Source organism: Schistocerca piceifrons, unplaced genomic scaffold (genome assembly GCF_021461385.2).
Source record: "Schistocerca piceifrons isolate TAMUIC-IGC-003096 unplaced genomic scaffold, iqSchPice1.1 HiC_scaffold_1870, whole genome shotgun sequence".
Lineage (NCBI taxonomy): Eukaryota > Metazoa > Arthropoda > Insecta > Orthoptera > Acrididae > Schistocerca > Schistocerca piceifrons.
Genome location: NW_025727757.1, coordinates 1,058,033 through 1,072,526, shown reverse-complemented (window position 1 = coordinate 1,072,526; position 14,494 = coordinate 1,058,033). Strand labels below are relative to the sequence as shown.

General features: G+C 41.9%; 1 protein-coding gene across 1 annotated transcript in view; it reads left to right on the top strand.

Annotated features, from left to right (window-relative positions):
• LOC124741123 (poly [ADP-ribose] polymerase tankyrase-1-like) overlaps positions 1 to 14,217 on the top strand; it is a 101,803-nt gene extending 87,586 nt beyond the window's left edge. Inside the window, exon 6 of the mRNA XM_047248656.1 lies at positions 13,643 to 14,217. Within this exon, the coding sequence (XP_047104612.1) occupies positions 13,643 to 14,129 (487 nt within the window). The 3' untranslated portion in view covers positions 14,130 to 14,217. The remainder of the gene's footprint in view (positions 1 to 13,642) is intronic.
• The last annotated feature ends 277 nt before the right edge of the window (positions 14,218 to 14,494 follow it).

Below are 14,494 nucleotides of genomic sequence, written 5' to 3'. Positions count from 1 at the left end.
TCCACGATTATTCTCCGAACGGTATGATGAGAAATTCTCTCACAGGGTGTGTGGTAACACCGTAGCTGAGGGAGTGAAATGAGCTGAGAGCCGTGGCTTATCCTACTACGAGAGACGTATGTGACAACGTCTATTGGCAGTTTTTGGAAATCATTCGTGGCAACATGAGCTTCTACGAAAGTGGAAGTCGGACCTGTCGGTGTCCAAGTGATAAAGGCGGCCATTTTGGATCAATAAATATGAGGTCAATCATGGTGTGTGGGCATGGTTGAGTGGAGATGGACACAGTAGCCATATATCGACAGCTGTAAAATCTTCTGTAGCTCAGGGAGTTTTACAGGCGAAGTGACAAAAGTTTTTCTTTTTATTCCTCGCAGACCAGTTTCAGCGTAAATTCGTCAGCACTTCACTTTTCTTCTTTGAAATCATTGATCTATAGTGGTAGTCACCGACGTTTTATTGTCGCTTTGTGAAATAATAACCCTATCTGATAGTGAACTGATATTGTTGCAAGACACAGTTCAGTTGATGCCTGAATTCAACAGGACCAAAAGTGGCAATTCAGAGTATTCAATGTGCCTTTACAATTAATCAGACCAGAATCCAACAAGTTATTGGCTAATAGAGGAGTCTGTACCTATTCAAGAGAAAACAAGGAACCCTACCAGGTATTTTAACAATGACAATGGGATCAGTAATGTTTCAGTGGACTTATGAAAACTTATTCTCTCCCAGTGATTCAAGGATTTTGGGCTTTAATTACCTATTATGGTCAGCCACAGATGTATGATGTCTGATGATCCAGGTGGCCAAATCATTTACCCGAGTGGTCCACAAATTGAGCAAATACTTCTCAGAATACTTTTCAAAATCTAAAAGCTTTATGTACACAGGCAGTCAACAAAAGTTCATCCATGGGTCTGATAGTATAGAAAGATACAGAGAATGTACGCTGAAATTTTATAAGTAAGAGAGCCTGACAAGTATTTACCCAATTTGTCATATACAGATAGCATCAGCCATTTGACATAAGAAGACAACCAACGAGAAGTAAGTCTAATAGGAAAGACTAAAGATAGAGAGCACAACGAAGAATACTTTGTAGATAAAACAGAAACTCATAAATGTAAGATGATGCAGCATAATCAAAAATAGTTAATGTATGTGATCCCAGGCAAAGTCTGTAAATTATGTTACACGTAATAGATATAAAATTAGCAGAATCTCAGTAGAAAAGGAGCTGAAAAAAATTTGAAAATAAATTATTGTTGTTGAATAAGAGACAAAACACGGAAATTGAAAAATGTTTCTGCATAAAAAGACTAATATAAAAAGAGGAAAAAGCTGGCTAAAAAGCGACAGAGAAACATCAGCATGAGGAAATAAACTATTAAGAGCAGGAAATGAAACATATTAAGACAATACTCGATAATGGAGTTGAGAAAACCAGCCTGGAGAGCAGATCGTGCGTAACATGGTAGTAATGTGAATAGCAATGTACAGGGCAAAGAGAGCCAAGGCTTCCTTTTTTCTTCGGCATCAGACGGCTGTGGTGACTAGTAAGAGGTCCTACATAAATATAGGCTTTGGAAGACTAAATGCGAGAACAGCTTTAAACAAAAATAGTTTACAGTCATAAACACACGAATTTAAAAGAATCACAAAACCAAAAACTTGTTAAAATAGAACAGTGAAACGTCGGGAATACATTTGCCACGGTAACATATTTAACTGATTAACATTGCAGGATCGCAAGTTAATGTAAGTGCGAGATAAGCCACTGGAAACGTGAAATGCTGGTGCACTGCCAAAATGTCGAATGCTGGCATGCAAACATGTATGGATTGTGTTGCTCAAGTATCAGATATCAGTATTTGAAATGGAGTTCGATGCCTGATGCAGGTGGTTGGTCAGTACAGGGACGGTTAATGCTGTTGGTGAATGATGCTGGAGGTACTGTATGATGATGTCCCATATCCGCTCGACTGGAAACAGACCTGATGATTGAGAATGCCAAGAGACTTGTCAATACTCTATAGAGCATGTTGGGTTACAAGAGCGGTAAGAGAGCGAGCGTTATCCTGTTGAAAAACTCCCCCTGGAATGCTGTTCGTTAATGGCAGCAGAATGGGTCGAATCACCAGATTGAAACAGACAAGGTGTGTGGGATAACCATGAGAATCTTCCTGCTGTCATACGAAATCGCACCACAGACCATAACTCCAGGTGTAGGTCCAGTGTGTTAACACACAGAAAGGCTGGTTGTAGGCCCCCAACTGGCCTAATCAAAACATGACCAATACCGGCAGCGAGGCTGGTGGTTTGGGATCAGTGAAACGCATGATACAGAGCATCTGGTTCGGAGCTGTCTTTAAAGTAACCGATTTGTAATACTTCATTGAGTTACTTGGTGACACCCGTTGCTCAAACTGCTGCTGGAGATGTATTGCAATGCGCCAGAGTAATACGCAGAACACGATGGTACTCCCTCTCAGTAGTTCCACGTGGCCGTATGGAACCCAGACTTCTTGCAACCGAATATTCTTGTAATCACCGCTGCCAGCAGGCATGTATTGTAGCTACATTACTGTGAATTATTTCTGCATCACGGAAGGAACAACCAGCATCTCGTAGCCCCATTACAGACTTCGTTTAATCCCTATGAGATGTTGATAAATGTGTCTTTGTCCTCTCAAAGACATTTTTGCCCTACATCAACTCACTGCGTCCAATCTCAAAATGTAAGTAACGCTCGAGCCCGTTACAGCGTATATTTAAAGTAAGCTTCATTTGCTTCCTCACAGTGGTGCTACTAGCGCCACTCTTAAGCGACGTGACTGCCGCGAAAAGTCATCATCATTCAGATGTAGAAACACGCCTACCAACTTTCGTTTATGTCGCACTGCTTCTTCTTGGTGCTGCAATCCTTCATTGTATGTACTATTTCGAAAGTAAAAGACGTTGTTAACAATGATACCAAAATGATCAAAAAGTTCTCGAACGACTTACTTCACATATTTATACGATACTCTATTAAACGTTGGGACAGTGTTTGCTTTTATATACCAATGGCTTAGGAGTGCGTCATTGACTAGTGATCAAGATTTTTAGTGTCCCAGTTTTCAACACAGGCACTGCTTAACCTCTGAACAAAAATTAGCAGCAGTGTCAGCAGAAGACGTCCAGCATAAGAAGTCGCCATTTTCCTGACAAAGGCTTTGTCAAATAGGGTGGAGGAACGACAGAGCTTCAGAGCATTCCCTTGCCCTTGGGGTGGGAAACTGACCTTAAAAGGGAGAAGAGTCAGTAATGATCAATGACGCGAGGATGCAGAAGGCAATGAAATCGAATAAATTAAAACCACATAACGTGTATCCATAGGACATACGTCGTTAACAGGGAAACTGTCTTGAATCCATCTGCATTGAGAAAAGATTCCAGACAAGTTACCCTTTTGGATCTCTGGGAGTGGGCTACCAAGGTCGAAGTGACCATGAAAACGAGACGTAATAATTTACAAAGGGATAACCTTCTACGACTTGGAGCTTTGAATTCAGAAGTTTGATCGTAATTGGAAAGCTAAGGAATCTAAATACGGAGGTGCAAAGGCCCCAGTCTAGATACGGTGGGGGTCATTGATGTGAAACAGAAGAAGGCTAAGAATTTGTCATAAGACACATTGGGGTAATATCAACAGCGACCGAAAATGGTGTAATGGGAGTAGGAATCGTTATGTATAAGAAGTAGGAGAGAGAGAGTGGGCTACTGTGAACAGCTCTATGACAGAGTTTTTCTCACCAGATTCGAAATCAAACGAACGCCGACAACGATAGTTCAGATACACATGGCAACGACACAAGCAAAAGGAGAAGAAGTGTGGAATTGAAATGCAATTTTAGGGGAAAGAAAGGAAGGAAGGGTCATGGGGTATACAGGCTTGGCATAGGGATGAGACGGGTGAAAGTCTAATTGATTTCTGCAATCAAATTGAGATGGTAATAACGAATACTCTGTTCAGCAATCATGTGAGGAAAAAAGAAACTTGGAAAAGACCCAGAGACACTGGAAGATTCCAGCTGGATTACATCATAGTCAGACAGAGATTCCGAAATCAGATATTGGAATGTAAGGCGTTCTCAGATGTAAACATAGATTTAATAATTATGAAGAGCAGAGTGAGGTTTAAGAGAGCCGACCAGAAGAATCAGTGTAGAAGGATGTAGCATACTGCAGTACTGAGAAATGAAACTTAAAGTTTACCAACGATGTGGATATTGCGATAAGGAATATCACAGTGGGCTGTTCAGTTGAAGAGGAGAGGACATCTCTAGAAAGTAAAATCACAGACGGTGGACAGACGAACACAGGTAAAGGGCAGCTAACTTCGAAGAAATCTTCAGTAAGAAAATAAAATACAACTGATCGATGAAAGAAGAAAGTATAAAAATATTCGGAGAAAGACAGGAAGACAGCTACATTCACTAAGGTGGCAACAGTCGTGGGACACCTCCTAATATCATGTCAGACCTCCTTGTGCCCAGCCTACTGCAACAACTCGACGTGGCGGCGAACCAAGAAGTTGTTGGAAGTACCCTGTACAAATAATATGCCATGCTGCCCCTGTAGCCACCCACAACTGCTAAAGTGTTGCTGGTCCAGGATTTTGTACAGGAACTGACCTGTCGATTATGTCCCATAAATGATCGATGAAATTCATATTGAACGATCCAGGTGGCCAAATCATTTACTCGAGTGGTCCACAATCTTACCCAGGCGAGTGGTGAACAGGTTTGGCCCACTTACATGATGTCGTTATTTGAGAGCATGAAGTCCACAAATGGCTGAAAATGGTCTCCAAGTAGCTAAACATAACCGTCTGCATTCAATGATAGGCTCAGTTGTACCAGAGGACCCTGCCCATTCCATGTTAACAAAGCCCACGCCGTTATGGAGCCAACACCATTTTCCACAGTGCCTTGTTGGCAACTTGGGTCTGTAGCTTCATGCGGTCAACGCCACACTCTAACACTGCCATCAGCTCTCACCAACTCAATCCGAGACTTACCTCACCAAGCCACGCTTTTTCACTCGTGTAGGATTCAACCAATATGGTCATGAGACCAGGAGCTGCAGGTGACAACATATTGTTAGTAAATGCAATTGCATTGGTCATCTTTTGCCGCAGCCCACTGACGCCAAATTTAGCCGCACTTCCGAACAGATACGCTGGTAGTACATTCTACATTGATTTCTGCGGTTATTTGACGCAGTGTTGCTAGTCTCTGGCATTGACCAACCTATGTACAAGCCACTGCTTTAGGTCGTTATCTGAAGGCTCTCAGCCACAGCATTAACCGTGGTGGCAGGTAATGCCTGAAATTTTGTATTCTCGACACACTCTTGACACTGTGGATCTTGGAATACTGTGTTCCCTAACGATTCCGAAATGTAATGTCTCGCGTCTAGCTTCAACTACCTTTCGGTGTGAAAAACCTGTTAATTCTCGCTGTGTGGGCATATGGCCACAATCACGTCGGAAACTTTTCACATGAATCACCTGATTACATACGATAGCTCCGCCAATGCACTGCCCTTTCATATCTTGTGTACACGATACTACCGCTATCTTCGTATGTGCACATCACTTTTGCACAACTTGTCACCTCGATGTAAGTCATTTAGGAATAACTTAAGTACCATGTTCTAGGTATCCAAGGCTAAATAACTGCAGAAAACTTAAGACAAAACTTTAAACAAACAGTCGTAGGAAGGACTGACACAGAATATAGAAAAGTCAAAACAATAATTACCATGGGAATTCCATTCCCAACGTCAGAAGAGAGAGCAGATAAATAGAAAGATTACATTGACAGCCTCTATGAAGGAGGAACTTTTCTGATGACATGGAAGAGGAATCAATCTGTGTTGGCGTGGACGATATAGAGGATATACTGTTAGAGGCAATATTTAAAAGAACTCTGGTCGATTTGATAACAAATAAAGCTAAAAGTATACATAAAATTTAATCATGACTACTTAGGGGAAAGTGGCACCCAACGACTATCCAAGTTAGAGTGTAGAATCAATGAGACTGGCAATGTACCGTCACACTTTCAGAAAAAAAATCATCCACATTTTTCCAGAGGTAACAAGGGCAGATAATTGTGAAAACAACAGCACAATCGTCTTTGGAACTCATACATCCGAGCTGCTGATGAGAATAATGTAAATAAGAATGGAACAGAAAATTGAGAAAATGTCAGATGACGGTCAGTTTGGCTTTAGGAGAGGTAAAGGCGCCAGAGAGGCAGTTCGAAAGTTGTACTTGATAATGGAAGCAAGTCTGACGACAAGTCAAAATACAGTCAAAAGTATTTTTACCTAGAAAAAGCGTTCGACAATATAAAATTCTGCAGGATCTTCGAAAGTCTTACATAAATATAAGTAAGTTACAGGGAAAGACAGGTAGGTTACAATATGTACAAGAACCAAGAGGGAAGAATACGAGAAAATAAAGAACAAAGTGCTCAGATTAAAAGTGTGTAAGACAGGGTGCAGTCGTTTCCCCTACTATTCAATCTATTCATCGAAGAAGCTATGATGGAAATATAATAAAGGCTCAAGTGTGGTATTCAGATTATCAGTGAAGGGATGCCAAAGAAAAAATTTGTTGATGACACTGCTGTTCTCAGAGAAAGTGAAGAATTACGGGATCTGTTGAATTGAATGGAGAGTCTGATGAGTAAGGAATATTAATTGAGAATGAACCACGGAAATAAGTGTCTAATGAGAAGTAGCAGATATTGGAATTTTTACATTTAAATTGGTGGTCATGAAGTAGACGATATTAAGGAATTCTGGAAGCAAAATAACCCATGATATACAAAACAAAAGGACATAAAAAGCATACTAGCAAAGGCAAAATTGGTACAACTAGCCAACATAATTCTACTACTATGAAACAAAGTTCATAATTTGAGGAAGAAATTTATGAGAATCTATGTTTAGTGAACTACTTTGTATGATACTGAATCGTAGACAGTGGCAAAACACCGTGACTGAGGAGACTACGACCGTCTGAGATGTGGTGCTAGAGGAAAGTGTTGAAAGTTAGGTGGACATGTTGCATATGGAATGAGGGGGGGTACTCTGCAGAATTAGTGACATGGGGAAAGACTGACAAGACGAAGGGAATGCAGAAACTGAAGAGAAAGATTGGCCTACATCCAGGAGATAATTGAGCATGTAGTGTGTAATTGCTATTTTGAGATGAAGGTTGGTGCAAGAGAGGAATTCGTGGCAGGCCACATCAAACGGATTAGATAACTACTAGCTAAAACAATTTCATTTGACAGATTAATAGAATTTATTTGTACTTAATTGTCTTTAGTTCCCAAAGAAAGTTTTACATGTTATTCCTGAGGCTGCTACACACAGTTTATAACATCAAAATGTAGGTGTTGCTGTCACAAGCAAATAACATGGCCCATTTCGCAGTAGACATTCAGTTACATCGACAGTTTCTAGACACTCATTAGTGAACATTAATAAGGGATGGCTAGTTCAAATGGCTCTGAGCACTATGGGACTTAACATCTACGGTCATCAGTCCCCTAGAACTTAGAACTACTTAAACCTAACTAACCTAAGGACATCACACAACACCCAGTCATCACGAGGCAGAGAAAAACCCTGACCCCGCCGGGAATCGAACCCGGGAACCCAGGCGTGGGAAGCGAGAACGCTACCGCACGACCACGAGCTGCGGACAATAAGGGATGTGTCAAAGTTTCATATCTATGAAGGCTTTCACTCTGCTGAGGAAACTTTCAGTAATGGGTCTGAACTTCAGTGGAAAAATGAGAACCCATCCTTCCTCAACGTTGGACTCTTCAATCTGCATCGAAGTCAGCTTCTAACTCATCCCAAAGCAGTTACATTGGATTCAACTTGGAACTCATGGCAGAATACTACATTCATGGAATGTTGTTGCCCACAAACTCTCACGTGACAGATAATGATTTATTACAAGGAGCACTGTCTTGCTAATACAAACAATGATACTGTATTGTATGCAGTACATAAAGCTGGAAAACGTGATTCATATACTGTCGAATTTAGTGTTCTCTTAAGCTCAATAGGGGAATAATAACATAACCATGGATATACCCCATAATGTAACGCCATCTTCTCCCTCCTTCACTTTTGGCATTACACAAAATGGCAGGTAACAGTCATCAACCAAAAACATAACCTTCCATCAGACTGCCACAGGTGGTTCATCTGTCTGGACCATTCATTTCCACTCATCCATCGTCCAGAGGCGTCACGCTTTACACCAACGTAAGTGTTGCTTAGCACTGACTGCAGATATGTGTGGCTCATTGTGTGTGTGTGGGGGGGGGGGCTACTCGACCATTTTACCTCCTTCTTTTTACCTCCCTGTGCACAGTCGTTGTGCTGGCTCCAGTGCTTCATGCGATATTTTACAACGACCCTCCATAAAGCTCCATGGTCCCTATTGGTCGGTACATGGATCCACCTCTTCTACCTTTTGCTATGGTTGTTCCATTGCATTTCCACTTCACAAGGGCTACTGTGTAAGGGTCGAAATATTACTGGTACATTTGTTACTCAGGTCCACATTCGAAATTTCTGAACCTCCCTGATGGACCAATTATGCTATTTCTGGTTCCCTGCTGGCAACACATGTGTCTCTGCCTCCTTTTATACTGGCGGATCGTCCTTTCATTACATTTGTTGGTCAGTCACACATTAGATAGAGGTGTTTAGATAGTTTTGATCCTATTGTGTAGCTTGTCCCCAAAGTTATTCAGTCTGTATATTGAGCAACCGGTAGAGGAAACAAAAGAAATATTTGGAGTAGGAATTAAAAGAAATAAAAATATTTACGTTTGCTGATGACATTGTAATTCTGTCAGGGACGGAAACGGACCTACAAGAGCAGTTGAACAGAATGGATAGTGTCTTGAAAAGAGGATATAAGATGAACATCAACGAAAGCAAAACGAGGATAATGGAATATAGTCAAGTTAAATTAAGTGATGCTGAGGGAATTAGATTACAAAATGAAACGCTTAAAGTAGTAAATGAGTTTTGCTATATGGGAAGCAAAATTACTAATGATGGTCGAAACTGATATGATATAAACTGTAGACGGGCAATCGCAAGGAAAGAGTTTCTGAAGAAGAGAAATCTGGTAACGGCGAGTATAGATTTGTCAGGAAGTCGTTTCTGAAAGTATTTGTATGCAGTGTAGCCATGAATGGAAGTGAACAGAAGGGAATAGAAGGTTTCTAAATGTGGTGCTACAGAAGAATGCAGAGGATTAGGTGGGTATATAATATAACTGATGAGAAAGTACCGAACAGAATTGGGGAGAAGAGGAATTTGTGACACAACTTTAAGCTGGGATCGGTTGTTAGGACATGTTCTGAGGCACCAAGGGATAACAAATTTAGTACTGGAGGGCAGTGTGGAGGCTAAAAATCGTAATCAGAGACCAAGAAATGAATACACAAAACAGATTCAGAAGGATGTAGGTTGCAGTTGATACTGGGAGATGAAGAAGCTTGCAGAGGATAGAGTAGCATGGAGAGCTGCATCAAACCAGTCTCTGGACTGAAGACCGCAAGAACCTCAACAGTGTATGTAACTGCTGTCAGGTCTTTAGTGTGTTCACGCAGCCAAGATCCAGAGTGCCTAGTAATTTGAATGGTATGAAAAGCGCATGAAATTCGATGTACACTGGTGTCCAAAATTAAAGCAACAAACTGAAATTTTTCGAGGTTGCGTTTATTTTGCCATAAAATACTACAAACAGGTGATAGTGAAGTAGAAACAATGTTAAGAACAAATAACATAAACAACTACAATATGCATAAAGTTAGAAAAAAATGTTCTTCGTTTTTTCCAACTTAACAGATTTGCAACACAATCCAACAACTGGATAATGTGCTCAGCATGGGCCGTGACCACCTCTGGCTCATACAACCCTGACATCGACAGGGGAAACTGTGAATGATGTCATCAATCTCATGTGGAGGCAATAACACCATTCCTCCTGCAGAGCTACTTTCAAGTCTTATGGAATTGTTGGTGGATGCTTGTGTGATGCAACCCATCTCACTACTATATATATTTCGTATGCATACTACAAACAATTTACAATAATCCACACATTATAGAATAATTTGTCCTCTATGAAATTTACAATATTACAATCCTAATTTATAAAATAAAATTCACGGAAAACTATATACAGTATAATAAAATGTTTTACAGTCTTTGTTTCACATGTCATTCTTCCAGAAGTCCACATATGCCTTCACTACTTTGCTGCACGCCATCAAGTCTTGGGCCATGCACGCTCTTGGATGGTTTACTAACGGACATTAAAGAAGGTGGTTCATCATCTGGATGTTCCCACACGGACACAAAGCACTTTCACTAATTCCCCACTTGTGCAGATTTCTGTAACATCTGTCCATTCCTGAACATAGCCTGTTCAGGGTTTTCCATCTCTCCCACACAAGTTCCGCACCTGATGGCAGCACTTCCTCAGAATCGTGTACATATTCTTGTTGTTCCTGCCACAGTCTTTTTCTAGAAGTTTTTGGTGAACATGTGAGCGGTTCAGTTGAGTGGAGAAAACTACTTCTTGACATAAGGCGTTTTGAAACCATATGGTACCCATGGAGCAGATGACGTTGATTTTGAACCTGTTTTGTTCGTTCAATTTTGCTCTGTATTGAACATCGGACATTTGGCAGAGCAATTCCTGACAAGCAGTATAGGTATTCTACTCTTGTTGGCTTAAGACATCCAATAATATGTCTACACATCTGGTTCAGGACAGTGTCCAGCTTGCAAACTCAGCAGCAGAGTAACAGAGTGCCATTGTGGTGGTTTGTAAAACTTTTGGATAAGGTCGACATTTTGTTGTTGTTAGCTTGCCAATTAAGTTATTCTGTGATTGGATTTCTGCCCTGCTCTTCTCAATGTGCCACTTGAATGACAGTGTCCTATCAAGAGTAACTCCCAAGTACACTGGGAGAGGGCAGTGTGTTAATCTTGTGCCATTCCACCAAACATTCAGCTCTCTGCTGTTAAGATGGAATAGGCAAGTCTGGGTCCTACTTGGATTGGGTTTCAACTGATTTTCATTGTAATAGTTGGTGAGATTTTTCAGGTTCTCAGCTAGTATTTCCTCAATATTCTTGTAGTTTTATGCCTCAGCTGCTATTCCCCTATCATCAGCATAAATGAAAGATCTTGACCAGGGACTAATAGGCTGGTCATTTGTATAAATATTGAATAACATGGGGGCACGAACAATGCCCTGGGGAAGCCCATCCTTTTGTAGTCTGCATCTGCTCTTGTTACCTTGGAACTCAACAAAATACCTTCTGCTAAATAGAACTGATTTGAGTACAGCAGTCAATTGAGGGCTTTTTGTTGTTTTTTGCCCTTTTACAGTGAGATTTCTGAGGTTGATGGTATCATATGCTTCCATAAAATCTATAAACACCATCCCCGTAGTAAGTCTTTTCTCAAACCCATCTCCAATATAGTGGGTTAGGCTGAGAGCTTGACTGGTACAAGATTTTTCCAGGCTGAAGTCCTGCTTGCTCTTTTATTAGGGTGCCCTCAGTAAGCTCTTTGAATCTGCTTAGTATCAAACAGTTTGTGTGTTGTGCACAACAGAGAGATTGGCCGATAACTCTTAGGATCTTCTGGGTCCTTACCAGGCTTAAGAATTGCAGTTATTTTTGCCTGTCTCTAGATTTCAGGAATTCTTACAGTTGCCCAACAGCAGTTCATAAACTCCAACAGCCACAATTTAGAGCGAACACCAAGACATATCATCTGTTCATTTTAAATATCGTCTAGGCCTGCGGCCTTACCAGTCTTTAAACTTTTGATTGCTTCTTTCAGTTCTGATATTGTAAATGTATGATCGAGTGTATCATTAATTTCTTCTTGGACAGCATTTAGTCTACTCGTATGCGCTTTCTTCAGTCTGTGTTTCGCTTTACCTTTTTTCAGCTGTTTGGAGGCTACTTGGTTTGCTGTACCACCAGCAAAGCCTGGTGTACCTGCAGGTATACCATCTAATTTTTGAGCACTCTATACGCTTTCCAACTACTGTGAGTCATGTTAATGCTTTCTACAGTGTGTTACCACTTCTGTCTTCTATTTTCAAACATTGTTGTTATTACTTGTTCACCCGCCTCCATTGTTTATGGAGAAAATGGGTTGGCATCATAAAGACCACAATACATTTCGTATTTCTCTTTTGTCTCTTCGCTGTAGCCTTGAATGTACGATTTTCTACATCCTCTCATGTACTCTGCCGTGCACAGTATTTTAAAGTTTTAACATACTCACTGAAATTTTCTGGTAGAGGTGTGTATCCGCAATATGCTCTATGGGATTCAAATTGGGAGATCGAGCTGAGCATCCCAGGTGTGCAATATCTTCCACTTCCAAGAAAACTTCAATCAGCTGATCTCTATGGAGCATACCTTTATCGTCCATCAATACGAAGTGGTAGGCCACAGCACCTCGCACCGACGGCATATGAGGTTCCAAGATCTCGTCACGATACCTGACCGGAGTTAGGCCTTGCCAATTCACCCATGCAATGTCATGAAGAAGTGTTCAGGTAGTCCACGTAATCGCTGAGGACACCATTAAAGAACGTCCCTGATATCAGTCTCTTTTGCGCGATATTTGGGTCACGAAATCCTGTTCCACGTTCCCTCCATATGAAAATCCGTCGAGAATCACTCTCCAGACCATTTTGGGACTCACGTGTGAAGATAACATTGGCCCACTGTTCGGCCATTCGGTGGGATGTTGACGACTTCACTCTACACATTTCTTTCTGTGAAGTGTCAGAGGTACATAAACCACGGGTCCCTGACAATAAGTGGCACTCTGGTGAGATCTTCTGTATAACGTTTGCCTAGATACAACACATCCACTGCATCCTGCAAGGTGAGGTGCCAGTTGCCATGCAGTAGTAAGGCAGTACCGTGATGCCCTTTCAACGAAATAACGGTCCTCCCTTTCTCGTATCACACGTGGTCTGCCCTCAACTTCGAGATACAGTTTCCATCTCTACGAACAGTCGCCACATCTGAGAAACAACAGTGCGATTCACATTAACCCATCGGGCCACATCAGGTTGTGACTGTCCTCCTCCCATTCTTCCTATGACCCTCCACTGCGGAGAGCCTGGTATGCGTCTTCTCTGTACCATACTGCACCATCTGTGACTGTGTCTACAGCGATTGTGGATGTGGGAGTACCCAGCAAACACTACCCCATTGCTAGCTGCGCTGACTTCGTCGTGGGCGTGTTTGTTCGTTGACTGGAATGCTAACTTGCGTGTAGAACACGGTTGTGCAGACATCTGTTGACAGTTTGCATGATTACATCGTAAATTGGACACAGGACGGAAAATCGCAGTTAGAAGCTTTAATTTTGGACAGCAGTGCATTGCGGTAACCCTCTTGACTTTTAGGGACTCATCACAGTTCTGCTTCTGCCATAGTGTTTCGTCCTCGGGCGTGTGTCTGTGGAGAAATTTGTAAGTAGTCTCCTTTTGTTGCAGGGATCTTTCTGGAGAAGAGAAGGGCAAGATGCTGATTGCGGCAGCTAAGGAGGGGTCAGTGAGCAAGGTGCGAACGTTGCTCACAGTGGGGGCGGACCTGAAGGCGAAGGATGAGAACCAGCAGAACGCACTGCACTGGGCAGCAGCCAGGGGACACGTGGAGGTGGCGAGGCGTCTGCTGGAGGATGGAGCAGATGTCAACGCCAGGGACCGCTGGCAGAACACACCTCTGCATCAGGCTGCATGGAAAGGCCACGCACCCGTGGTGCGGCTGCTGGCAGCATCCTCTGCCGACCGCAACGCCAGGGATCACACTGGGAACACGCCACTGCACGATGCGGCACGGCGTGGCCACCCAGACGCGGCGACTGCACTACTGGAGGTAGGGGCCGACAGAGAAGTCAGAAATGACAATGGGGACACGCCGCTGGACCTAGCCAAGCGGAACAACCACCAGCAGCTCATAGACATCCTAGGATCAAGCTAAATATAGTGCAAACGACTCTGGAGTAAAATAAAAAAAGCCTTCTATGTGACCTTTGTTACTTATAAAATAAATAATACAGAAAAGCTTATCCCGCAGCCTTGGTTTGCACCCATATTTACATAGTACATACAACAACTCAAGTACCATTACACCAAGAGTGCTCATAGACTACTATAAGTTCAAAGAGGGACTCTCCTTTTACTGAAAATTCAAAATAAACTGAATAATACTCGGTTACTAACGAACACCAGTTTTCTACAATATTTTTTTACTGAAAAATACTTTTTAGGTGCATGTTTGGTGCTATGTGGAACTTGTATAAAACTTTTATGTATTTCCTTGTATCCAGATTGCTGTACTTAAAA